General features: G+C 33.2%; 1 protein-coding gene across 2 annotated transcripts in view; it reads left to right on the top strand.

The window, feature by feature from the left end:
* The first annotated feature begins 235 nt into the window (after positions 1 to 235).
* The window catches only part of LOC130649507 (cyclin-F-like), a 51,716-nt gene continuing 24,720 nt past the window's right edge, over positions 236 to 27,231 (top strand). Inside the window, exons 1-4 of one of the 2 annotated variants that reach the window (XM_057455791.1) lie at positions 236 to 456; positions 11,458 to 11,720; positions 18,759 to 18,868; positions 25,304 to 25,377. In XM_057455791.1, coding sequence (XP_057311774.1) covers positions 447 to 456; positions 11,458 to 11,720; positions 18,759 to 18,868; positions 25,304 to 25,377 — 457 coding nt within the window. In that variant the 5' untranslated portion in view covers positions 236 to 446. Of the gene's footprint in view, positions 457 to 11,457; positions 11,721 to 18,758; positions 18,869 to 25,303; positions 25,378 to 27,231 lie in introns of those variants that run through there. The other variant, XM_057455792.1, reaches the window with a different exon arrangement.

The following is a 27,231-nucleotide window of genomic DNA, read 5'->3' as shown; positions in this document are numbered from 1 at the left end:
TGTTAAATCGATATTCTAGTTTATGTTGCATCGTTTAGTAATGTCAACTTTCAATGTTTTGTTATCTTTCCACCTATAACGTCTACGTCCTTTAGTGTTATATTGTAAAAAAATATTTAGTTAATACACGATCACCCTGCATCCACTGGGGAGAAAAATAAACATAGACAGGATTTTAACGTGGGGGAAGGATGACCAATCAGCAGCACCACATGAGAATTACATAATGGAGCACCATGCAAAATTGTATCGCACGGGACGTTTTAGCCAATTAATTTAAAAATTGTTGCTAATAAGCCAATCAGGATCAATGTACAACGGCTCCGGGTTTTCACCTACAAAAAAAGCAAAGTGAGCAGCAGTAGTTGAAGGGAAAAGTGGATTAAGAAGTGGTTGATATTTTTGCTTTGTTAGGGAAAGAAAATATTGTTTTTTTTCCTGAAAACATGACGGATAGTAAGTTTCCTTTGTTCATTTCCTTCCCATGCATACGATTTATGTTGTGCGCGTGCATTCTGGTAGGTTAGAAAGCATGGTAATATAGTGTATATAAAATGACCACGTTTAATGAAATTAATAGATTTTTAGAAGTACAAAAGATCCAAAAGACACTGGAATTAATTTTAGGCTGAAGTTTAGCATATCTTGCTAACGTATACCATCCTTATAACATTATATATCTAAACAAACGGTTCTCGCGACGATCTGGCAACTCTTCCATCTACAACCTGCTATCTATAATAATATGTCTATGGTTTGGACTATACAGCTGAGCTATCTGTTAAAATAACTTTGCAAAAAATGCCAGTGAACAGGGCAGGTATTTACACAGGGTCAGGCAAAAAAAGAATTGACTAAAACCTTGTCATGTGATTTATATACGTCTCAATTCCGTGATGTTGTGGAATTATTTTTGAAGCTTATTTTATGAGTAAAATCAGTCAGGGATAATGCATAATCGAGGGATCCCTATGATAATTCAGAAAAAGGATGTATGAGCATTTCTTGTTGCTACGCAACTTAGTTGGGGCAGGTGGACAAACAGTAAAAATTATTTTTTAATCTCAGGATTTTGATAATTTTACCATTTCAAGGTAATTTATTTTTGTGGATGAGTTGCTGATGTCATTAAAATTCGAATGGATGCTTCTTTTTCATGTTTATCCTGCCTCAGTGGATTTTTCCACAGGCTTTATCGACTAGTATCACATAATGGTGAAATACGTTTGCTAGCTAAAATGTAATACTGCTGACTATTGCTTACATAGTCCGCTTTATAGGAAAAGTAATATAAAAAATACATCGCAGAATATGTTTGTCGTACACCCTCCTTGTCTATAGCTTTCAAAACAACACCATATTCTGTATAACTTTTGTAACAGCAAAATATAATTCTTGCCACTTAATCTATATTATAATACCCGTACAGGTCTGTCAGTCATGCAAAATGGTAGCTTAGCTGCGCAAGTAGCGAGAAGCACGCAATACGGCATAGAAAGGACGGGCGAACCCGTGGATTTTCCACGGGCTAACAACTAGTTTTTAAAACAGCACAAGAAAACTTCTTGCTGCATAACTATATTTATTTTACTAATGCAAAACAAGAGAATAAATTTATTCATTTTTTTTAAAGGGAGGTGAATTATTATTTTTTTTTCGCAACAAAAAAATTATTATCTGCGTGCATGATGTGAAAATTCCCAGGAAATATGCTTGTTGTAACACCCCCCTCCATTGTAGCTGCCCTATTATTACGATATGCGTTGCTTTTTTTCATGCTGTTTTTCTCTTCCAGATTAATCAATTCTCCATAATCACCATAGGGCTTTTCATATTTACGTAGGTAATATGCCGTGTTGGATCGAGTCTGTTAGGTGACAAAAAATGGCCTTACTTATTAATGAAGTTGATAACATAATGAATATTAAAAAAAACACGATAAAAATGTTCCTAAAAAACCACTGCAAAGGTATCAAAATCTCACTTCTTTTCTGTAGTTTTCATTGTTGTTAAACCTTTACCAATGGAGAGTTCATAACGACTTGCTTGTTATATTCCGCACCACCGAGAGTCTTCCTAACATCAAGCGATTGCGCAAATTTATGGGCTTCTCCTTTCACATGCTATCCTTCTATCCAACTTTGCTAAAATCCTTTCATTGATTTAGTTTCCGCTTGCCATCTTTAATTTCACACAATTCTAACTTACACCCAAGACTGTCTTCCCATTTTTTAACTGTTTTTAAACTCACCCTGATTCTCACGTCAACAGCTTTACATAAACTGAATTAAATTTTTTGTATGCAACGAAATTTGTGCAAAAAGTGTTTTACTTTAGAATGGAACATTTGTATTTGAAAATAGATTCTATAGAACTACTAGGTCCTGCTGGTGGCATGCGAAACACTAATGTTAATAATTATTTATTAAATAATTAATCTATATAATAATTCGCCAGTTCTGTTTGTCTGTCTGTCTGTCTGTCTGTGACTTTTGTAAAGTGGATAAAATTTCTTTGATAAAGTCTAGAAAACATTGTCTATAAATTTGTTCTGTAAATTACCAAACTTTGACGTTAAAGCAATATTGACGTCAAAGGAAAGTATATTAAGATTAGTGAAGCCATTGCATTGCACTTTTAAATTTAAGACTAAATAACTTGGAAACGGGTGGAAATAACTGACGTCATCTCCTGCTTAGGTAACTAGGGACCACCTGGGACCAATTTGAGTAAGTTTCCCAAACCTGGGTCCTCGAATCCGTTTCGGAATGGACGGGTTGATGACGTCACCAAAAAACCTTCAAACCCTAACATCTCTGCAACCGTTTGTCAAAAATACCGATCCTATACATTTTCTTGATCAGCGTTCAAGACCTATACAATGAAGGCAGCAGGTATACAAATTTCTAAAAAAAAAATTTTGGGGGGTTTGACTGGCCATTGCTGACGTCAGCAAAATTTTAAAACCCTTGTATCTCATTAACCGCTTATCAAAAAGACATGATCATATACATTTTCTTGGTCAGCATTTAAACCTCTGCCCAGTAGAGGCAACGAATAAACTAAATTTCGCCAAAATTTTGTAATTGCACTGCTGACGTCAGCAAAAAATCTAAAACAACCTATTTTTCAATTGTCCTTCTGCCTAAGTGGATTTTTTCACGGGCCTTATCGACTAGTCTATATAATAATAATACGGAGCTTCTGTCTGTCTGTCTGTCTGTCTGTCTGTCTGTCTGTGACTTTTACAAAGACGATATTTTTAACCACCTGAATGAGCGAGTTTTTCGAGTTTTTTTGTCAATCTCTTATAACGTCAATATCTTACCGTATTTTCCAGTATATAACCCATGGGTTATAAGTTGATTTTTATGACTTCCACTGTTGGTGCGGGTTATAATGTGGTGCGGGTGATGTGATAAGTTTTATATTTTCTGTCATTTATTGTGAAATTTAAAGTTTACATTCAATGAAGAAAATAGTACTAATGGGATAAAATGCGTACATTAATATAACTGCATGCGCGATCCTATATCCATGTAATCTTACTTCAACTACATGATTTAATTTTTTTCACACAGTGAAATTGCTTTAACTTTCTATTGCTTGCCAGTGCTAATATTACGAGCTCTCTCTGAAACACAGATCTGGAGATCATTTTTCTTTTGTGTTGAATATAATTCTCATCTATTTATATATTTGCAATCACATTGAGCACATTGAAGTGATTTGCTTCTGGTAATAGAGCAATATGACAGGTATCATTTTTAGGTTTAATTGACAGGTATTTCACAACCTAGTGCCCAGGACTTAATTATTAATTCCTGTTAAAAGTATTGAAAAATGTTAAAATTAAAGTATAATAATTTTCTTTTTCATCTTTTCTACCTTTGAGCAACAGGTGGCCACTAAAAATATCAAAAATAAACATAAAATACAATTAATAAGACACATGCAACTATCTCCTCCTCATTGACGCCATCCATTTTATTATGCACACTGTGATTGCTGAGATATAAATAGATAACAAAATTCTATAAACATTAGAAAAGAATGTTCCGTACATCGCTGTTACAGACATTCTGTGATAATTATTATGTTTATTTTTATGCCAAAAAAACTTAAATAAACATGAAAAACAGAGATTTTACTTTAGGCTTATAACCTGATAGAATGTTTTTTTGTTTGTGTGTTTGTTTAATCGCAGGGAGCAAGAGATATTGGCTGAAACTAATTTTTACAAATAAAAAGAAAACAGCGTTGTCTGATTTAGTACTGTTGGCATTAGCAGAAGATCGACTTGTCAAATTAATTTTAATTCATTATTATTTCGGCAATTGGAGACAAGGAAGTAAAGACTGAGAGAGTCGCTAGCTCAGACACTCGGTTCTCATGTTTGGGGTTCACGAGTTTACAGTGCTGATCGCGAGTAACTATACACGAGTATACAAGTACGGGTATATTAAATGACGAGTACAGTGCAAGACGAGTATAAGTAATCAGCGAGTATACTGCTCTGTACCCTCGAGTACAGCCTCTTGCGCATGCGAGTACAATAAGTGAATGATTTGTGAGTACGTGTTCGAGTGTAAGATAAAAAACGGAAATTCGTTGTGGCATAATTTTTATCGATAGCTCACATTTCTCTGCTACCTTAGACATTGTGAAAACTTTTACTTCATTTTCGCGTCGTTAGAAATAACATTTTATTTTACATTAATTTTTTTTATTTTGCTGCAAGTTCTCTTTGGTTTACATAAAAATGTAAACTTTTCTGTAATGGCTTTTTATAACTTTTCATTTAAATGCTTTATTTCTCATTAACGAGGAAACCCTTTGCTATTTACATCTGCTATCTAAATGGTTTTTTCTCCTAGCTAAACGTGTTCTTGCTACATTTAACATTATTCCCTTCTCTTTGCATGCACGTATTAAACAATGGACTCTGGAGAATAAATTAAGCCAATCGCATTTAATTTTATTGTTTTGTAAGTAACCAAAAGAAAACATGTGCCTGACAAGGAAGTCTTTCAATCCAGTGAGAATGAAGTGTCTTCTTATAAAAAAAAATATATTAAAAAATAACGTGAATCAACCATGTGCGTCTTCAAGATGCGTAAAAAGAAACAAAAAATTGAATTATTACAGGTCGTCTGTAACAACGATGTACGGAAGATTTTTTCTAATGTTTTTCTAATTTTATTATCCATTTTTATCTTACCAATCATAGTGTTCATAATAAAATGAGTGGCAGTAATTGGGAGGAGAAAGTTTCATGTGTCTTATTAATTGTATTTTAATATTTTTTTTTACATTTTTTGAGGCCACCTGGTGTTTGGAAGTTGCGAATATGAAAAAGAAAAAAAAGAATGAATATCATTAAACTAAATTGTTACATTTTACTGTTTTTTTACAGCATTTATCCATTTAGTCCTGGGCACTAGCTTGTTAAAAATACCTGTCAATAACACCTAAAAATGATCCCTGCCATACTGCTCTATTACCAGAAGTAAATCATTTAAATATGCTTAATATGATTGCAAAGATATAAATAGATTATAATAACATTCAACACAAAAGAAAAATTAATCTCTAGAATCGTGTTTTAGAGAGAGTGAGGAAATCGTTATTAAGAAAAAAAAGTAAAGCACGTTAAGTGCAGTAAGTATTAGGTTCTTTTAAAAAACAAAACGAAATGGCAACAAGAAGCCCTGGGGACTCTAAGAATTTCCTCGCGCTACCAAAATATTTGATAAAAACCTGCTAATTCGTTGTGTTATTGTACCAAAAATTCGAAGGGGTTTGGTGCATGAACCTCTGAAGATAAAGCACACCAGTGACATTATATCTTACAACAAACGCAAACAAAACGAAACGTGTCATTAAACTCACATTTTAAAAGAAATTGCTAACAAAAAATACAGCCTATCATTCATGGTTGAAAGTCTTGCGATTTAAACATTTATGGTCTTAAACGGCATTAGTTGACAAAAAATCAAAATTTCGATGTGACCATCATTTTCAGCATACTTTTTTGATTAACTGTGTCAGTTTTTGTCGAAAATAAAGCAGTTTTAATTTTTGGATAAATTTTGGCCTAAAAAGGCATTTAGGTGACAAAAATCAAAATTTTGATGTCACCATCATGTTCAGCATACTTTATTTGTTAACTGTGCCAAATTTTGTTGAAAATAAAATAGTTCTAATTTTTGGACCAATTTTGGCCTAAAATGACATTTAGGTGACAAAAATCAAAATTATTATGTCACCATTATGTTCAGCATACTTTTTTGTTAACTGTGCCAAATTTTGCCGAAAACAAATACCAATTTTAGCCTGAAATGTCAATACGAGACTTCCCAGTAGTTAAGGAGCTTGGGTACGAAGTTTACATCTGTGACGGAGCAATGTGAAATCCCAGGGTCGATTTTTTCTCAAAAAATGCTCCGGAAGAAAAAACAACGGTTTTAAAGAATTTCCTATGCCTTCGGGCGCGGAAATTCAAATATAATATGAAATATAATATTACTATGTTTCATTAGAAAACTGTTTAAACATCGCGGGTTTTTTTTCAAAAACTGTTTAAACCTTGCCATGATGTATTTTATTTGAAAAAAACAGAGTTTCCCTAAACTTATGAAAACATTTTTCTTTGTTTTGAAAATATGACAACGATATTGTGTGAAAACCAACATCGTCCTAATTAAAAAAAAAAAAAAAATGTAAACACCGAAAAACATTTTCAGAAAATATCACAAAAGTTTATCATTTAATTTTACCGTTTCCCTTTCGTGCACGCTAGCTAGTATTGTGTGAGTAGAGCAGAAAAATGTGCGAGTATTTTTGATGTACTTGTACGCGCAGTATACTCGTCGCGTACTCGTGGAATACTCACAGGAGAAATTACTCGTACCCGTAGTTTAATACTCGTGTATAGTTACTCGCGATCGGTACTGTAAACATCCCCCACTTATTATTATTATTATTATTAACATTTATTTGGGTTCAATTTTGTACAAAATTGTTCTTCTCCCTAAAATGAAGTATAAAAATGAAAAAAATTATAGATTAAGAATAAATAAGTGTTCAAAAAATAACTTTTTTTTATATACATTAAATAAAAAGAAAACCGCGATGAGAAAAACTGAAAAGGCTTGAAAGAAATTGAAACGCTCGAATCGAAAGATAAATAGAGACGATATTGGAATCAACCTAGATAGGAGTAACTAGAAAAAAAACCCAGAGAAAACGATAAATGGCCTTGGAAGTAAGAAAATATAAAATAAACTAAAAAAAAAAAAAAATTTCATATATATACTTGGCTAGTCGCAAAAGGAGAAAAGGCAAAAGTAAACATAAGCTGAAAATGAGTAAGGGTAGATTGTGAACAGGTCGATAGAATATTGGCACCCAAACAAACAGACAAGACTCTAGCGACTGCCTTATTTAGATAAAATTGTTTTGCTTCTTTAGTAAATTTTTCTAGAGTTTCAATAATTTTTATACAATCCGGGATTTCATCGTAACACCGTGCTTGGTTTTGAAAAGTGCCATTTCCACTTGTCTGCAGTATGAAAAAAAACACACGCACATGTTTATAAAATGATTAGGGTAAGTAAAAATACTCTATATTTTTTTAACACGATGTGGGTTATGCAAAGGTGTGGTAAGTAAAACACATTGATTGAAATTTTATGTGGGTTATACAAAGGTGCGTGCTATCTGATAGCATCTAGTTTATAATTCCCTAAAAAAGCTGAGCTGTGGGTTATACGATGTGCGAGTTATATACTGGAAAAATGTAATGTTTTATGTGCACGATAGTTATCACCTTTACACGAGCTTTCGGAAGCGTCAGAACTTTAACGATTTTTGTGTGGCCTATTGTTTTTTATAATTACTGCATCTGCTAAGGGATTAACACGAAAAAATGTTTAAAAAGTCAATTACCCTTCGTGTCTCTATTGTTTTAGCACACGAACATCTTTTATTCACACATGAATTTATTTGTTAAAGTATTTCCGATTTTGTAAACGCTTATGCGAACGTTATTGTTCTGCACACGAAAGAAATGCTATATCTTTTGTCTATACATGCAACAATTTATATTACACTAGTTAAAATGTATAATCTTTCGATTAAAATAGTCTACCATATAGGAAATGTGATATAATAACAGGGCAGAATACGCTTGTCGTAACACCCTCCTTTCGTTATTATTTTTATTTTAATTAACTTTAATGCTGCGAAAGACTTGAAATATTGGTAACTAAACTATATTCCGTAAAAAAAACTTGCACTTAGATTTATTTAGATTTTCTTATAAGACTGCGGAAAAAACATTTAAAAACACTTAAGCTTTTTTTTACATTATTTTAAGTGGGAGGAGAATAACTTGCTGAATAAATATAACTTTCAAAACAACACAAGCATATTCTGTATATCTTTTACACCCAGCACGAGAAAACTTTTTGCTGCATAACCCTCTAAAAAAGACGTTTTTGAGCATGCAAGTATTTTTATTTTTTTACCTTGACAGCTACTTAATAATTCAAAACAAGTGAACAAATTTGTCTGAACATTTTTTTTGGTGAGATAAATTTTTTTTCCTCCGGAACAACGAGAAAGTTTAAAGTCTTTCGCAACATTAAAATTATTTATTTATTTCAAACAGAGGAGGGTGTTACGACATGCGTATTTTACGTTGTTTTAATTATTTTTCTAATATCCTTGAAAAAGATTTAATGATATTAATTATTTTTCCTAAATGATGTCGACTAAGAAATTTAAGATTTTAGCAAGCAGCGTAATTTTAAACATATATTAATCATAATGAAGGAGGGTGTTACGACATTTATAATCTTTTTTTCGCAAGATGGGATAAGAAAATGTTTGTTGATATTTTTTTTATTTTTTTTTTATTGTGAAAGTTAGGGGCAGACAGGCCCGTAGAACAACTAAATAAGTTAGAGTCTAAACAAGAAAAAAGCTTACGACCGAAAATATTTTTGATTTAACAAAACAAAAAAAAACAATTATTATATTTAATTGCGCTATTCTCTCATGACATTAATTCATGATGCATTGTGAAAGTCGACCCCACGATGGATCACGACCTTCTCGATGCTAAAAAAATTTACTATCGCAACAGCATCGTGAATCGTGCGTGACACGCATGATACGCGATGCACGATGTTAGGTGTCCTGATTCTAGTACTGTATGGAAAGATAATTACAGTATTGATTTATCACAAAGCTTTTGTTAAATCACTCACAACATAGCTCTCCCAAAGATCATTAAGGTAATTATGATAAACAAAAGATGAAAGGGCTTCCGACTTGCAGGAAAAGGTGTTGTATAGTGTGTCCGCGAAAGCTTACATTTGGATGATACTGTAGTTTTGTATGCGATTTTAATAATCTTTTGTGTAATGGTTTGTTAAAAAAAATAATATAGAATAAAATATTAAGAATTATATTTTTCAGAACAAGTTTTAAGAATTAAAAAAAGATGCACATAAAACTTTTTTTAAGAACAATAGATTTTTGTGTGATTATTGTAATCTTCCGTGTAGTTAACAATTCAATAAATTTCATTACTTCTGCAGTTATTATTTGTTTTTTGTGAAGATTTTGTTAATTCACACGCAACATCGCTCTCACAAAGATCTCTAAAGTAATTTAAAAATTTTTTACCACTTATTTGTTCAGTCATTGTCATTGAAAAATATAGATATTATCATGTATGAACAATCGAGTTTATTCTAGGCTGTGTTTCGGCAGCAATAGCTGTCATCGACGGGCAATGAACGTAATCATCTTTGGCTATTTATTATTTGAAGAGATAATTAGAGGATCGAAATCAACCAATCAGATCACAGCAATTAAAGTACTTAACATTTTCACAGACCCAGATGGAAGCAATAGATTGATTAAAATCTTTCTTTTTTTCTAAAAGTTCGCTTTAAGTTACGTTTCTTTTTCTAAAAGTTTGCTTATCGTAAAATATGACTAACGCCATTTTAATTATGACCCCCCTCCCTACGCTTTAAAGTTCTAGCAGTGACTGTGTGTTTGGTGGGCGATCTAATGTAATAGTTGCCATTTCTGAAGGTTTGTAGGTTGTTTTTTAACCTTTGTATAGTGCTTTTTATATGCTTTGCATGTTAATATAAAGATATTGTCATGCTCTCTAGCTATGTTTAAATCTTATAAATCTTAAACGAATTTTTAGATTAGATTTTAGACAAACATAAATTTTGAAGGTCAGGGCTTAAGTCCAGCTCTGACAAGCTAGCTAACAGGCCTAATTTATTGCTAATCTTTTAAAGTGTTTATTCAGTTTGGTATAAGAGCTTTTTATTGTATCCAAAATTATTTATTTTTATGTTTGGGTATGTGGCTATCTAGATAGCAGGCCCAGTCAGGAGCACGCACCCACACACACGCAAAATGTTTCACGTGAGCGATTAAAATGTTCCTTAAATTGTTTTTTTTTTTTTGTTTAAAAGAAATATATGATACAGTTCATTTTACCTTGTTTGACTTATATGACCTTGTCTTGTTTGATTTTAACTTAGAATATACTTTTTCATGTTTATTACGAGACTGGAGGAAAGTTCTGTTATGTTCACAATTCGATTGAAGAGACTGCTTAGAGTCACACACCTAGACATTATACCGATCATCGAAAGCATATCTAATGCTTGTAAACTGTTTTTAGTTCCATAAAAATTTAAGGCAGGTGTTGTTTTTTACAAATGAATGAATTTTCACATTGCTAACTTGGCTTCTTATTTATGCATTAATAAGGTTTGAATGCACATCCCTTAACAGGTTTAAAATAATGTCAAAATTTGTTATTACTTAAATATGACGCAGTAATTTATGCAGCATAATTAAATTAAGTCTTTTTAAATTTTTTAAAAAGCTCTTTTCGTTCTCAAGATATTCACATTTGAAGAATTCCAGATGTAATTATGTTACATAAATTATAATGTCATATTTCAAAGCAAATTTTGACATTTTTTATCATCATCAATTTTAGACCTGTTAAGGGATATGCATTCAAAGTTTATCAATGCATAGATGAAGTGAATTGATTAACATAATTTTTTTCAACAAAATGACACTTGTTTGCTCGTCCCAGGTCTCTTAATTTTTTGCTGACTAATCCATAACTCGGGATCTGCATGTCGGTTTGCAATTAAATTTTGTGAGTAAACATATGGGGCCTATACAAGCTTACAATATACAAAGCAGACATAAGATAACAAAGATTTGCATGCATGATTAATTGCATGCCTAAACAAATCTGCAAGTGTGGGGTGTGTGCGTGTGATAGTCTGATTGTTCTCATTGTAAAATTAAAACATTACATCACACATAAAGTCATGCATTTTTTATTTCCCTGCTTAAGTAAATAGTTAGCTAAAACTTTTAATATTAATATTTTAGATTTAACCCTGAATAAGCCGTCGCAAAGAAGAAGTACACAAGATTATCGATATGTTAAAAGTAGAGTATTAACAAGGTTACGAAGTCAAAGACTGAAGAAAGTAAAATTTCAAACTGAAAGGAGCAACCTAACTTCGATTCTAATGACCAGGTCTGCTGCTCGTAGCTTGTTTTCAACCCAGTCACTTCTTGAACTTCCAAATGAACTAATATCAGTGATACTTAGTTATTGTAATGCAAGAGAACTCATCGTATTGCAATGTGTGAGTATAATTTTCCATAGTGGCAAATGTCGAAAATTCTATTGGTTTGTGTCAATTTGTTGATACTGAGGAAACAAAAACGACCTGTGTTCATCCACCCATTCTCAAGAAGTGTGTACAATTTCAATTTTTTACAAATATACAAAGTACACATCTATATAATAATACGCCAGTTTCGTGTCTCTGTGACAGGCAAAGTGAATGTGTTCATTTTCCTTTCATGTTGCCGAAAAATGCATGTCTAATATGGTAAATATTCTGACTTTACGGAGCGACGTCAATAACACTATTTTAACATCAATATCCTATATTAAATTAATGAAGCCATTACAGTGCACCTAAAACTTTGAGGGCAAATAACTTGGAAACGAGGTGGTGACATCAATGATTTTTCACCGCGGGGGTAACTAGGGACCACCTAGGACCAATTTGGGTAAGTTTCCCAAACCTGGGTCCTCAAATCCGTTTCGGAATGGGCGGGTTAATGACGTCATCATAAAACCTTCAAATCCTAATATCTCTGCAACTGTTTGTCAAAAGTAAACCATCGTATACATTTTCTTGATCAGCGTTTCAAGATCTATACAATGAAGGCAACAGGTAAACAAATTTGTAAAAAAAATTTGGGGTTTTGACGGGCCATTGGTGACGTCAGCAAAATCTCATAATTCGCTCATCAAGAGCACACGATATACAATTTTTTATCAGCAGTTTAAGCTCTACACAATAGAGTCAACATGAAAACAGGATTCTAATTTTTCGTTGTGGCTGGGTTGCTGATGTCATAAAAATTCAAATGACACTTGGCTTTTTTGCATTTTTATCCTGCCTAAGTGGATTTTTCCACAGGCTTTATCGACAAGTATTCCTAATAATTACTCAAACCGTATATAAAAGTTAAGGTGCTGACTTAATTGCTTTATTCAATGAAGGACTCTCTCATTATGAGACTTTTTTCTTTGATTTCAAAGTTGTAAGTATTCTCACCAGAACGTTAAAATCCTCAAACGATGTGCAATAATTACATTGTACGATGATCACTGATAGCAGATTGTTTCGCATTAATTGACTTACCTGTAAGGGCCAATATTCCAATATGTTCACTGACCCTTGTTTTCAGGTGCCTAATTTCACCATAATAGGTGGCATTGTACTGAAGTCATTCTTGCAAAGCTATATTATGATACACCATTTACAGTACAGTCCTGATGTAAGCGTACGCGTACGCTCAACTTGGAAAAATAATTGCTCTCATTAAAAAAAACAATAGGATAGCGATTTCCTTTCAAATTGCGCGAAAATAATTACTTCGTGTTAAAAACAAAAGCATAGCAAGAAACATTGTTTAAAAACAATACTCTGCGCGAGAATAAATTAAACGCGAAGGCCATTGAATTTTTATTTTTTTTAACAACGAACTAATTTTAGTAACGCGATTTTAATCTTGATTTATTTAAAAAAACACAAGATCTTTTAAAAAACAACAAATCCAATGATCTAAATATTTTAAAAAAAACTAATGCTACTTTTAAAACTTTCAATAATATTTCTTTATCGTCAAAACATATTTTTTAACATGCAAAACTTTTAAAAGTTCTTTTTATAAAAAGCAATGTTTAGCAACGCAAACGAAAAAAACCTACGTTTGAAGAAAGAAAAAATCTAAAAATGTAACTTTTGACATTTTATAGTATCACGCTACATTTTATTGATAAAAACATTGTCTTTGTTTTTTCTAGCGCGCAACAGCTCTATCTCCTAAAAGATTTAAACAATGCATCTCGCTGTCTATTTAGTTTTCGCGCAAATCTTTTATTTTTTAAAACTATCAAACAATGGCTCGCCGTGTCACATTGATAGAGTTGATAACATTTTAAATACTTAAACACTATCTAACGAAGCTTTCCTATCGGTGTTCTTCGTTCTTCAACTTTCTAAAAAATCATTTCTATCGCCGCTCTTCGTTATTAAACTTTTAAAATGTGATATAACGAAGTTTTTCTATCGCCGTTCTTCGTTCTTAAACTTTTAAAATGCGATCTAAAAAAGCTTTTCTATCGCTGCTTTTTGTTTTTAAACTTTTAAAAAGCGATCTAAAAGAGCATTTCTATCGCCGCTTTTCGTTTTTACACTTTTAAAATGCGTTCTAAAAAAACATTTCTATCGCCGTGTTTCGTTCTTAAACTTCTAAAACACGATCTAAAATAGCTTTTACATCAAAATTAAAGTTTCAATCTTTGTTAAAATATAATAATTTCTATTGCTTAAAAGCTTTATTTAACCCGCGCAACCAACAATGCCTTCTTGCTAGTTTATTTAGTTTCCACGCAAAACTTTTGTTTAATAAAAATATTAAACAATGGCTCTTCGTGTCACATCGATTTGATAACATTTGCAATTATGCTATTGGGAATAGTTATGTTAACACTATTTAACAATAGTTACGCGCAGTTATAATAAGCTATTTTTTCTTCAATAATCTTTTGTTTATTATGCGCAAGTTAATGACTTACAAGACTCGCAAGATAATTAATAAGAACAAAAGACAAACAACTACTGCCTCCGAGAAAAAGGTGTGAAAGTTGAGCGTACGCTTACATCTGGACTGTGCTGTACCGTTACATTTTATCATGTTTATACAGATAGCTGATTTGGCTTTCATATTTCGTGCTTGCTTTTGCTTCCTGATCTCGAAATTAATTTCACCAGTAATCAAACATTGATATGGAGATGGTTGCATTAAATCAATACAAAAGTTAGAGAAAATTGATTTTAAATTAAGGAAAGCTAAATTGGATTTGGATTTCTTAGAACATTGTAGAACTAATGATCTTATTATAATATAGCCAGTAGGAATTTTGGTTGATCATTATCAAAAGAAATCTCAAATTCGCAGCTTACTTAATGATTTTGCCGTTCAACGTTTATCACTGGCTAATGTTTTATCTTTTATTGACTTGACTCGTAATTGTTCAATCTTTCTGGTCAGCAACAATGTGATATTGCACAGACAAAAAGAAATCCAAGAAAAAAAAATTTAAAAACTTGTCAAAAATCAAATCCCGAAGAATGATCCGGATCGTGTTATTTTTAATTTTTCTAGGCATGAACCTAGTGATTTCGAAAAATTCTTATTGTGTAGCCTTAATTTTGCTATTCCACTCAAATCATCATCATCATTCATCATCATCATCATCATTCTCGGCTTAACGTCCATTTTCCATGCTAGCATGGGTTGGGCTGGGTATATTAATGACCCTCTTCCAATCTGATCTAGACTGTGTTAGATCTAAACTCAACTTCCTCTGTATCAAGTCTGTCCTTATAACCTCCTGCCAAGTCTTCCTCGGTCTGCCTCTGGGCTTTGCCCCAGGAACTATCAAGTCTCTACACTTTCTTACCCAATTATCCTCCTCCATTCTTTCCAAGTGCCCCATCCAATTCAATCTTCTTATCTGGATAACATCACGGAGACTTAGCCTGCTTCTTAGCTCATCTGAACTCTTTCTGTCTCTCAGACTGGCGTTACACATCCACCTAACCATTCTCATATCATTCCTTTCTAAATAGTCAAAATCTTCCTGCTTCACTGCCCATGTCTCACTACCGTACAACATAACACTTCTTACACAGGCCTCATACAACCTACCTTTTACCTCAATTGACAGGACTCTGCTAGTCAACAAAGGAAGTAACTCTCTGAACTTTTTCCAAGCAGAACCTATCCTGCAAGTAACACTTCCTCCAACACCCCCTTCACTGCCCAACATATCACCTAAGTAACAGAAGATTTCAACTATCTCTAACGAGCCACTGTTGTACATCATTAAAGCTGGAAATACTTCATTCTCTATAATCTCACCCTTGAAACGCTTGCATACAAACTGTATGTCAGCTCTTAACCTTCCACTAATACTACTGCACTTCTTATGTACCCAATGCTTGCAAGTCTGACAAAAAATTGAGTTACTACCAACCCCTTTCCTGCAAACTCCACAAGGCCACTTTCCAACTACAGGGTCACACTTGGCTGCAATGCTACTAATCATGACTTTAGACTTTGCTGTGTTTACCTTTAGCCCTTTCTCTTTTAGTCCTTTCTTCCACTCTCAAACTTTTCAACTAATTCTTCCATCAACTCTTCATCAAAGCTTTGAATTATTAGCATTATCTCTCTAGATGAATGCTTTTATCAGGACATCAAGGGATTAGATATTCTCAACTCAAAAGATTCGGATTTTGTCAAAACCAAGGTAAAAGATGCTGCATTATCTTCATTTCGTACCTTTAATGATAGATTTCACAAAAACTTCCTAGAGAGGAATTTACGTGTTGTTCTAGTAGATAAAGAAGTGTACATAAAAAAGATGGAATAATTCTTTTCAGATAGGACTAAGTTTTAATAAGTAAATGTACCATCAGAGAAACTTTTAAACTTTGCCATCATTAAATAAAAAAATCAACAGATGTTTAGAAAGACCTCCTGCAGAAGATAATATCAGCAAAGTTTTTTACAACAAGTTTAGACCAGTTGGCAGCAGACCAGGCATAATGTTGCGATTTTGTGTTGCAATTGTGTAAGGTCATAAGGCATGTGTCGATTCTTGCCCTCCTTTTTGACCCATTTTGTCGGCAATTTCTCAGGATTGGGCAAGCCTTTGTGTGAGCAAGAGCATTGCTCTCCCCTTGTTGATAGGCCTGAGTAACCAAGACAGTAAATTGTTTATGGCTAGTTTGGACGTTACATCATTTTTACCAACAGTTGCCATGGGTAGTCCATTAGGCCCCACATTAGTCATTTTTATGTAACTTCGAAAAACTGTGGGTTGACAACTGTCCCCCAGAATATAAGCCTATATTCTACCGACGATATGTCGTTAATATACTTCTCTTCACTTGCAAGAAGATCTAGCTCTGTTTTAGCAATACATCAATAATTCACGTCATGCATCAATTCTGATTGGTCTATATTTCACCTAGAACTTCAAAAGAGTAAAAAATGTTTAACAAAAATGGTTATCCGTTACATTTCTAGGAGCTACTTCTATACAACTTTGTATGAAACATTAAATCTTTAAAGTCCACATTGTAATTTTTCTATTATTTTTACAACACGATCCCGTCATTTTAACATGTTGTATTACAAAGATAGCATACCCAAATATCTCTTATCTGGTGTCGTTTATTGTTACACGTGAGGTGGCTGCGGTGCCATCTATTATGGCCAAACAAATAGACAACTGAAAACAAGGATTAGTTAACATATTGGGCCAGATAGTCCTTCATTCAATAAAGCAGTTAAATCACCACCATTCTCTCTCTAGGAAAGTTGACCACTTTCTCTTTTTTAATAGGGAAATTTCGTTTTAAAAAATACGGATTTCGTATTTTAAAATACGCATATTTTTAAAAATATGCGTATTTTGCGTAAATACGAATTTTTAAAAATAGAAAATACGAAATTCGTATTTTTTAAAAATACAAATTACGAAATTCTATTTTTAAAGATAGAATTTCGTATTTTTAATACATGTATCAAGTGAGTGGTTGAATAAATTGAAAAGAAAAGTTACTCAATTTTACAAGTTTGTTTTTAATAGGTGTTAATTGGCTCAATGATTTCACAATGACATTTTCTCGTCATTTTGGAACGAAATACAGTAACTTTAGAGCTTCACAGGGACGTTTTCTCGTCTTATGATATCGGCAACTTTAGAGCTTCGTAGGGACGTTTTCTCATCATTTTAGAATGAAATACAGCAACTTTCAATTCGTATAAAAAATGGAACGATCTCGGAGAAAATCCCTAGCCAGACATTACTTTTTTATCAGGCCTTTTCAGGAGAGGCGTGCAATAGCATGGCACACGTCCACACACACGCAAAATGGCTTAGGCGTGCTATTGATAGCACCTGCAAAATGACAAATTTTATATGAAGTTAACCAGTGCAGCACACCCAAAACACACCTAAAATACTTGAGGCGTGCTTTTTGGCACACACATATTAAAATTTTCCTGAAAAGGCCTGTTTTATGTCTTTGTATTTTAAATCTACAGGGTATTTTTAGAAATGCGTATTTTTAGAATTTTAGAAAATACGAAATAAGGTTTTTTAAAAAATACTAGTATTTTTTAATACGCAATTCATGTTTTAAAAAATATGAAATACGGAATTCTGTTATTTTAAAAATAGAGTTGTGTATATTTGTAAAAAATTGAAATTGTACATTCCTCTTCAGAATATCAATAGTCGTTACTATTTCCTCAGTCACAATATTCCGTGCTTTTCAGGGTATTTGATATGATTTGACAATATGAGTATTTAGAAGAGAAAAATGTAAAAAGGAAACCTACAAACATCGCACCATTATTTCCAAACAATCATGGCCTTTTTGAGCATAGCCCGATTGTAGCTTGTTTTCTCTGTCGGCATGCTGGGGTTGTGAAGAACTTGGATTTGTTATTAACAAAATTGAGCAAGATCGGTGTGTTACATGTGAGCGCCAAAACAAAGCCAGTTTGCAGTGCTACAGAATCTTTTTTTAAAAAAGCTGGAGTGTAACCATTTTGAACAAAATGTGACTGTTGCAAATAGAATGTTTTCTGTCCTGTTTGTTTGCTAACTGTTTGTTGACTGTTTGTTGTTGTAAATTAATTGTCATTAGTGTGGCCATTGCATTGAACTTTAAAGTTTATAACCTGGATTGGGTGGAAATAAGTAACATCTCTTATGTGGCTAACTAAAGACCACCTAATAAAATAGGACCAATTTCCTAAACCTGAGTCAACCCAACCGTTCCAGAACAAGTGTTGATGATGTTGTTAAAAAATCTTTAAACCAAAATATCTCTTCAACTGTTCGTCAGAACACGTGGTGCTATAGATTTTCCTAATCAGCGTTTTATTTGAATGGTCATTGCTGTTGTCAATAAAATTAAAATGAAGTATTTTTTTGCATTCCTCTTCTGCCCAAGTGGATTTGTCCACAGGCTTATTGACTTGTTTCAATAATATAATAGTAAGTTAATTTTCTTTAGGTGTGCAGGAAGCTATCCAATCTTATTAGTAATAATATGTCCTTGTGGGCTCATGTCAGTTATCAAAATATGTGGCCAACTGCAAATTTGGATTGTGAAATGTTTGAAAGGTATGGCGTCTAAAAGACAAATGTGACATAATTTACGGTTTGTGAAATTAAAATTACAGCATGAATGTGCTTCATATTATAGCATATAATTAAAGCATTGCACCAGCACCATATAAATTGTTCAATAGCAATTTCTTTATGGTATATGAAATATTGACCTAGTTTGAAAAAAGGTTAATTTGTCTATGCCTCTATTAACTTTTCTGAGCAGTAAAGATATGTTCTGTCATATTTTGTTTTATAAAACCTTCGGAATATGAACTCGAATATTAGAAAGTTATAAGTCGCGTTATTAAAGTTACTGTCCAGTAAGAAAAAAAATATTGTAAAACGTCAAGGAAAAGTCGGGGAATTTTTTGTCTTTTAACTTGACTTAGACTAACAGAACTTTACTGACAGGCTCTGTTAGTAATTCAGTGGAACTAACATACTCTTGACCATTTTATGTAGTATATGGATTAAAGCTCTTATGTTGCAACAAATACGGTTTAAACAGTTTTAGTTAATTTGTTTTTCTGTTTGGCTGTAGAATTTCTTGAAAAAGTCAGGGAAAGTCAGAGAATTTGACCTCAAAAAGTCATGGAAAGTCAGGAAATTTGATACCATATTTTCGGTGGAAACCCTGTGAAAACGTGAAAAAAATCTTTACATTATCAACTAAACCACAACTGAGATCGGCGTGGGTTATGTCTATTAATCTCACAAATTTGCCAAAATACGTTAGTGTTTGTTCTGATCCTTTTAACGTGGAGACTTCAAAAATATTATTCTGCAAAGATAGACCCAAAAAAAAAATTTGGATCCCAGGTTTTATACCCACTAAGTTTTCTTATAAGGAACATTCAAAGGAAAGAGAGTCTTTTAGACACAGAATAGAAGAAAAACAAGTAAAAGAGGTACTCCTAAACTTTTGTACTTTTCAGCACAAATACAAGAAAAAATATAAAACTTGTTCCCAGGCCAATAAGAAACAAGGCCTGTGTGTCTGATACCCATCCAACATCCCCTTTCTCTAGGTACGATACTTCGAATCCTCCACTGGAGAGTAGGGACAGCCAATCGAAAAACAAACAAATAAAATTTTAATTTTTCGTAGTAAATCAGGTTCACAACGGCAATTTCTGAAAATCATTTGCCATCGCCAAATTTTCTGATTCACTACACTGGATTTATAACAAAAATTAGCTACTTTTGCTAAAATAGTTATAATACAAGTGAAAAACAAGACAGATTATTGTCGTAACACCCTCCTCCATTATGAATTTCAAATGCGTTAAATTAAATATGTTATTTAATAATATGAAGTGTATGTGACGGTCATAGTGGATATCGTCATTTTCCTTTGATGTTGCCAAAATTTTCTTTGAAGTTGCCGAAAAAAGGATGTCTCAAATGTTAAATTTTATGACGTTACGACGCGATGTCAATAACACTACTTTAACGTCAATATCCTATATTAAATTAATGAAGTCATTACAGTGTACTTAAAACCTTTAGGTCAAATAACTTAACAATGATATTTCATCGTGTGTGTAACTAGGGACCACCTGGGACCAATTTGGGTAAGTTTCCCAAACCTGAGTCCCCAAATCTGTTTCATTTCCGTTTGTTTGTTTTGATCTTGGTGCACTTGCCTACCATCTTTACGAACTTTCAAACGCGGCAAAAGGACTGGGTCAATTCATTATTTAGCACATTTTTGCTTGTGACGTAGTCACCTGGCTTCTTATTAGGCGACCCCTACCCCCTGACTTGCGCATCGAACGACTAAATGTTCATTTATAATTTTTTCCTTTGTTTTAAAAAGTTCTTCATGAAGATAGCAATGAATGAAAATAATTCGCAGATCAGGAATATTTGAGTAGGTGTGAGATGATTCGCACATGCAAAGAATGTTACGCCTGCGATGCGGCGTCCAAGGTTATTTTTATTGCACATTCGTTTTGCGGTACAAAAGTGGGAAACGTTTTAAATTGTGAATCCCAAACACGATGATCGAGCGTCTACTGGTATAGTGCCTCTCTCTCAATCTTAACTTCCTTTTCTACATGTCCGAAATAGTATACATGACTATACTGTCATTTTTATATTTTTCATTGTTTATTTTAAGACCTAGTTACCAACGCCGAAGGGGCCTGGCAAAAGAGATTTATGTCTACGTAGTTCTTTAACCTAAGTCAGGAGTCAGTGAATTAGCTAGGATGGTCAGGTTGGCTATGAATAGGCTTGCTCGTGGATTAAAACAACCAGGACTATTCAATAATTTCTGAAATCTAAAAGTGTCCGACCAAGACGGAAATCCATCGGACATTTTGTCTGACGAGTCTTCAAAAATTATTTCGAGGGCTGCCATCGCACGCTACAAAATGGATTTTATAGGTCGATTTTGAAAACTCAATATTTATTTTTCAGGCCTGCGATTAATCGCACGCCTCTCCTGAAAAAGATTGGATTCTATTAAATATTTTCAATTACATGGTATAAAATTTTCTACTCCTTCACGAGTAATTCTTAGATGCGAGTGTGATTGAGTAATATTATAATATTTTTCAGATAAAAAATGTATTACAGAACACAAAGAATTCCGAACGGTGGTTTTATTGAAGAGTACACTGCAGACATCTTTGGTGGCACTCCATGATTTCGAACGACCACCTATTTACCAGCCCCCACTCACATCCTTTTCTTTCCTCCGTTCAGATATTTCTCTGACTTTTGGTTTTTCCTTATACGGAAGATATTTTTTTGGATCCTTGGGCAACGAAGAAAATTTTTATCCTGGTTTTTTCAACTGTTGTTAGTGCAATTCACAACAGCGCACCACAACATTATTCTGCTCTCAACCTTACTGAATGTGCGATCTTATTTATTTTGGTCACTTTGGCGCGCTCCAGGTAAATACGTCACACGCAACATATTATTTCAGCCTCGGTTTAGTGCCTATCATCCAACATCCATATAAACAATCGAAGCGAGAGACCGCATCCCTTTTTTTGTAAACAAGAATGAGATGTTGTTCAGTTGGTGTTAGGAAAGAAAACAAATAATTATTTAAGTCTTTTATAGAAATTAGTTACAAAAAAGAATTTTTGTCAATATTTTAGTTGATTTTTAATCGGACAGTACCTTTAAAGGAAACCCGAGGTATAAAATAATGTGGGACTTCGGTTCACAATCAAATTTTGTGAGTAAACATATAGGGCCTCTACAATTTACCGAGAAAAAATTTATAGCAAACCAAGTTACTGATCCTGAGTTATAAGGTCATTGGAAAAAAATTAAGAGGCCTGGGGCAAGCAAACGAGTGCCATTTTGGCAAAAATGTTATGTTAATCAATTCTTCTTAAGAACGAAAATAGCTTTTTAAAAAATTAGAAAGACTTGTTAACCAGACTTTTTAAGCTCTATAATATAAGTCCGACATCATTTTACACCTCGGGTTCCCTTTAATAAAATATGTCAATACGTGACACGATTTTTGATTTTTAGCAGTTTCATTATTATAACGCTGTTAAAATGCTGTTATAACCCAGTTATAATGCTTCAACTTCAGCGTTAATTTAAGGCTTTGATCTTCACCTTTAAAGCTTAAGAGGTGTTAAAACAACCAGCGTTAACGCCAATACAGTACTGGAATCAGTACACCTAACATCGTGAGCGCGTATCATGCGCGACATGAACGATCTGCGATCCTATTGTGACCGTCGCGATAGAGAAAATGTTAACGAAGAGCTTCGCGATAGTCGCAATGTATAAAAAAAATAACGATGCTATCGCGATCGTCACTATTAAGGGTGTTACGACAAGCATATTTTTCTATGTATGTTTTGCTTGTATTAGCAAATGTTAAATTAGCGAATGTACGAGTTAATGAAAGTTCATGGAAAAATAAGAATGTATGGTCGGAACAACAACAAAATAATGATAATAAAAATAACAACGGAGGAGGGTGTTACGACAACCGTTTTCTATGTATTTTCGCATAACGCACGCAGTTTATATTTTTTAGTTGCGAATAAAAAAATAATAATTTGTCTCACTAAAAAAATGTAACTAGTACTCAAGGTGAAAAGATAAAAATACTTGCATGTTAAAAAACTTGTTTTCAAAAGTCATGCAGCAAGTTTTTTTGTGTTGTTTTAAAGCTCTACATCAAGAATTATTCTTGTGCTGTTTCGAAAGTTATACAGAATATACCTGCGTTGTTTTGAAAGATATACAGCAGGTTATACATAGGCTGTTTCGAAAATTATACAGCAAGTTATTATTTTCCCATTTAAAATAATAAAACACAAAATTTAGTTTAATAAAAAAGTTAAGTGTTCTTTTAATGTTTTTGCGTGCAAAATTTAAGTGCAAAAAAGTTTCACAGACTATAGTTTACAGTACCGCCTCAATGTAATGTTACATGTGCACGATAGTTATCACCTTTACTCGAGCTTTCGGCAGCGTCAGAACTTTAACGATTTTCGTGTGGCTTATTGTTTTTTATAATTACCGCAGCTGCTAAGGGATTAACACAAAAAAATGTTTAAAAAGTTAACTACCCTTTGTGTACACAAACATCTTTTATTCACACATGAATTTATTTCTTAAAGTATCTCCGATTTTGTAAACGCTTATGCGAATGTTATTGTTCTGCACACGAAAGAAATGCTATATCTTTTGTCTATACATCCAACAATTTATATTACGCAAGTTAAAATGTATAATCTTTCGATTAAAATAGTCTACCATATGGAAATGTGATATAAAAGCAAGGCAGAATACGCTTGTCGTAACACCATCCTTCGTTATGATTATTAATTAACTTTAATGCTGCGAAAGACTTGAAATATTGGTAACTAAACTATATTCCGTAAAAAAACATGCACTTAGATTTATTTAGATTTTCTGATAAGACTGCGGAAAAAACATTTAAAGAACACTTAAAGCTTTTTTTAGTATTATTTTAAGTGGGAGGAGAATAACTTGCTGCATAAATATAACTTTCAAAACAACACAAGCATATTCTGTATATCTTTTATATTTTTTAAGATTTTAGCAAGCAGCGTAATTTTAAACATATTAACGAAGGAGGGTGTTACAACATTCATAATCTTTTTTTTCACGAGATGGAATAGGAAAATGTTTCTTTGATATTTTATTATTTTTTTAATCGTGAAAGTTAGGATCGGACTGGCCTGTAAAAGAACTAAATAAGTTAAGTCTAAACATGAAAAAAGCTTATGACAACGAAAATATTTTTGATTTAAAAAAAAACAAAAAAACAATTATTCATATTTAATTGCGCTATTCTCTCATGACATTAATTACGTGATTTTTATAATGTTTAAAGATGTATCATGATGCGAAAGTCACGATGCATCGTGAAAGTCGACCCCATAATGGATCGCGACCTTCACAATGCTAAAAAATTTTACTATCGTGACAGCATCATGAATCGTGCGCGACGCCCATGATACGCGATCCAGGATGTTAGGTGTCCTGATTCCAGTACTGTAACACTTCCCCATTATGTTCTATTTTTAGCAGCGTTATAACGCTGCCCCACTTTCTAATTCCGTTAAATTCCATCAATAAGTGTCTATGATTGTTTAAAAAGTAAACCTTTGATCAGAAATTGTATTATTAATTTATTTTCTTTACAAGTTACGACATTGTCATCAGTGTTAGCCAATGTGCGATTATATTTCATGTTTAGTTTATGCTTGTTCTAAAACATAGTAGCTACAAATGTTCTATTGCAACGATCATGATCTTGTCAAAAACCTGTTTAACATATTTTGTAAGATGATGTGTCACTAAAATCTGACCTGAGGCTGGCTATTGTTAAGAAAAGTGTACTGGTTCTCCTGGCTATTCTCAGCCTGATTAGTTCTTATTTTGTTCAGAACACAACTTGAGACTTAGCTTCATTTTATATTTATAGAATTTGTTTGTTTATAAGAAAAATGTGTTTTAGTATCTTGAAAATAATTATATGCTGATTTTCTCTCCATATATTGAAATCTGTGTATACTTTCTAGCCAAAAAAGTAGAGAAACATCAAAAAATATGTTTACGAGAACACCTCATGCTTTAGAAATTTGAACTATCTGAACAATTTTCGTGAATTCTGTAACGCCATTATTAACGTGTTATAACTCTGCTAATTGAAGAACCAATCAGTTTGAAGTAAGCAAGATAAACATAAAGCTGTTATAATATTTACAGTCATTGTTATAAAGTGTTATTAACGTCGTTAAAATGTCAAATAAATGTAAAAAGCAAACGTTTAGTAATCCCAAACCATGTCACGTGGTTTATTTATGCCATACTCTCAGTGTAAGTTTTAGAGTATCCTAACACGTTACCAATTTAAAAAAATATGTCACCAATGTAAAAGACTTCAGATGTTTATTTTATATACATTTATTTAACTTTGTAATTTAGGGGTGCAGATGCTCGAAATCATGAATGTTTAGTCAAGCTTGGGCTGGCACATTTGTACCATTACAATTTAACTGGTATGTAAAACTATGTTTCACTATGAAGTCGGTTTGTATCTATCGTAAAGCCCTACCAGTGAGCAAAAATTTTAAGATATTTGAGTATGTGTTTTTAAAATGACGGACCATCTCAGAAGAGGCATGTTATTGCACACACCTACACAGTAAGATTTGCTAATCAGTGTTATGTTATATCTACTAATGTGCTCTGAAGTTAGGAAAAAGCTATGTTTTCAGTCAGAACTATTTAAAGGGGGAGTCAAGTCGAAATCTAGTTTTCTCTTTTTTTGTTTTAAGAAACCAAAAACAAATAGCTTTTTTACCCCTTTAAAATTTTTCCACTGACCTCTGCAGCTTCACTTTTTTTCTTCACGGAAATCAATTTCAATCACAATTTCATTTAGGAATGGGTCCTAATGTAATCACATAATGTAGAAAAGTCGAGCTCACTGTAGTTATAGGCATCAATAAATTTTCGAAGGCCATTGTATTTTATATTTAAAGTGATTTACATACATCAGAGAATGCACAGAAATTAATTTTAACAGTATCAGTGGCATGTCCAGAGGTTAGTTTGGGCACACCCTGGAAAATTTGACGATTTTTTGGCAAAAATCACATTCCTGTAATTAAAACATGTATTACAGACTTTAAGATCCTAAACAATGTCACTAATTTAAGATGCTTAGCATCGGTTGTATACTACAAAGTTTATATGACGGACACGTAGTTAGAGTCAGTATCGATGCTACATGCTAACACTCCAATCTTTGCCGTATTTTGTTGAATTGTGATCGAACTGGTGGCCCTATTTGGTACTTTGCCACATTAAGCAAGACACCACAAGCAAGCTAATAAAATTGCCAAAACACGGGAGAGCTTCAATCACTGAGAAACACAGTTTCTCCTTACTGATGATCACACGCTTAAGTTATGCAAATGGCAGAACAGGCGTGCAGTTACAAAAATTTCTTCTGCCTAATTTTAAAACGAAATTAGCCTTTAAAATTAGATTTTTTTTACATCAGCAATAAAACTGCTCACGTGATATACATTTTAACAGATTTGCGTCGGCAGTAAAACTGGCTTTCTATGTTTCGAGATAAACTCATTAGGAAGTACGTTGTGCATGTGCTATTTACGAATTGAAGGTAAGGGCATTAAGTTGTACATCGCAGAAGTCGCTGGTGACATGCTTAAAAATGCTTGTAACGGGCACAGTTCAACATGAAGCAGAACTATACAGGAGACTCATTGATAGAATCTTTGCAGAACATCTCTTCTCACAAAACCGAGTACAGGGCTAACTTATTGCCTGCCGTGTCGTGTAGGAGAGAGAACTTCTGGACTGCTATTTAATACAATATACATTGGAGTAGAAACCAAGTTATAAAGTTCGTAACTAATTGTGGAACAAACAATATTTTATCTTTAGACATCATTCTCTGCTTAACGTCTGTTTTCCATGCTAGCATGTGTTGTACAGGGTATATTAATGACTCTCTCTCAATCTGATCTAGACTGTGTTAGATCTAATCTCAACTTCTTATGTATCAAGTCATCCTTATAACCTCCTGCCAAGTCTTTCTCGGTCTGCCTCTGGACTTTGCGCCAGGAACTATCAAGTCTCTACACTTTCTTACTCAATTATCCTCCTCCAATCTTTCCAAGTGCCCCAGCCAATTCAATCTTCTTATCTGGATAACATCTTTAATTCTACGGATACTTAGCCTGCTTCTTAGCTCATCTGAACTGTTTCTGTCTCTCAGACTGGCGGTAACCATTCTCATATCATTCCTTTCTAAACGGTCAAGATCTTCCTGCTTCACTGGTCATGTCTCACTACCGTACAACATAACACTTCTTACACAG

This window comes from Hydractinia symbiolongicarpus, chromosome 7 (genome assembly GCF_029227915.1).
Source record: "Hydractinia symbiolongicarpus strain clone_291-10 chromosome 7, HSymV2.1, whole genome shotgun sequence".
Lineage (NCBI taxonomy): Eukaryota > Metazoa > Cnidaria > Hydrozoa > Anthoathecata > Hydractiniidae > Hydractinia > Hydractinia symbiolongicarpus.
The sequence above is the reverse complement of the archived record's forward strand: the minus strand, read 5'-3'. Positions and strand labels throughout refer to the sequence as shown.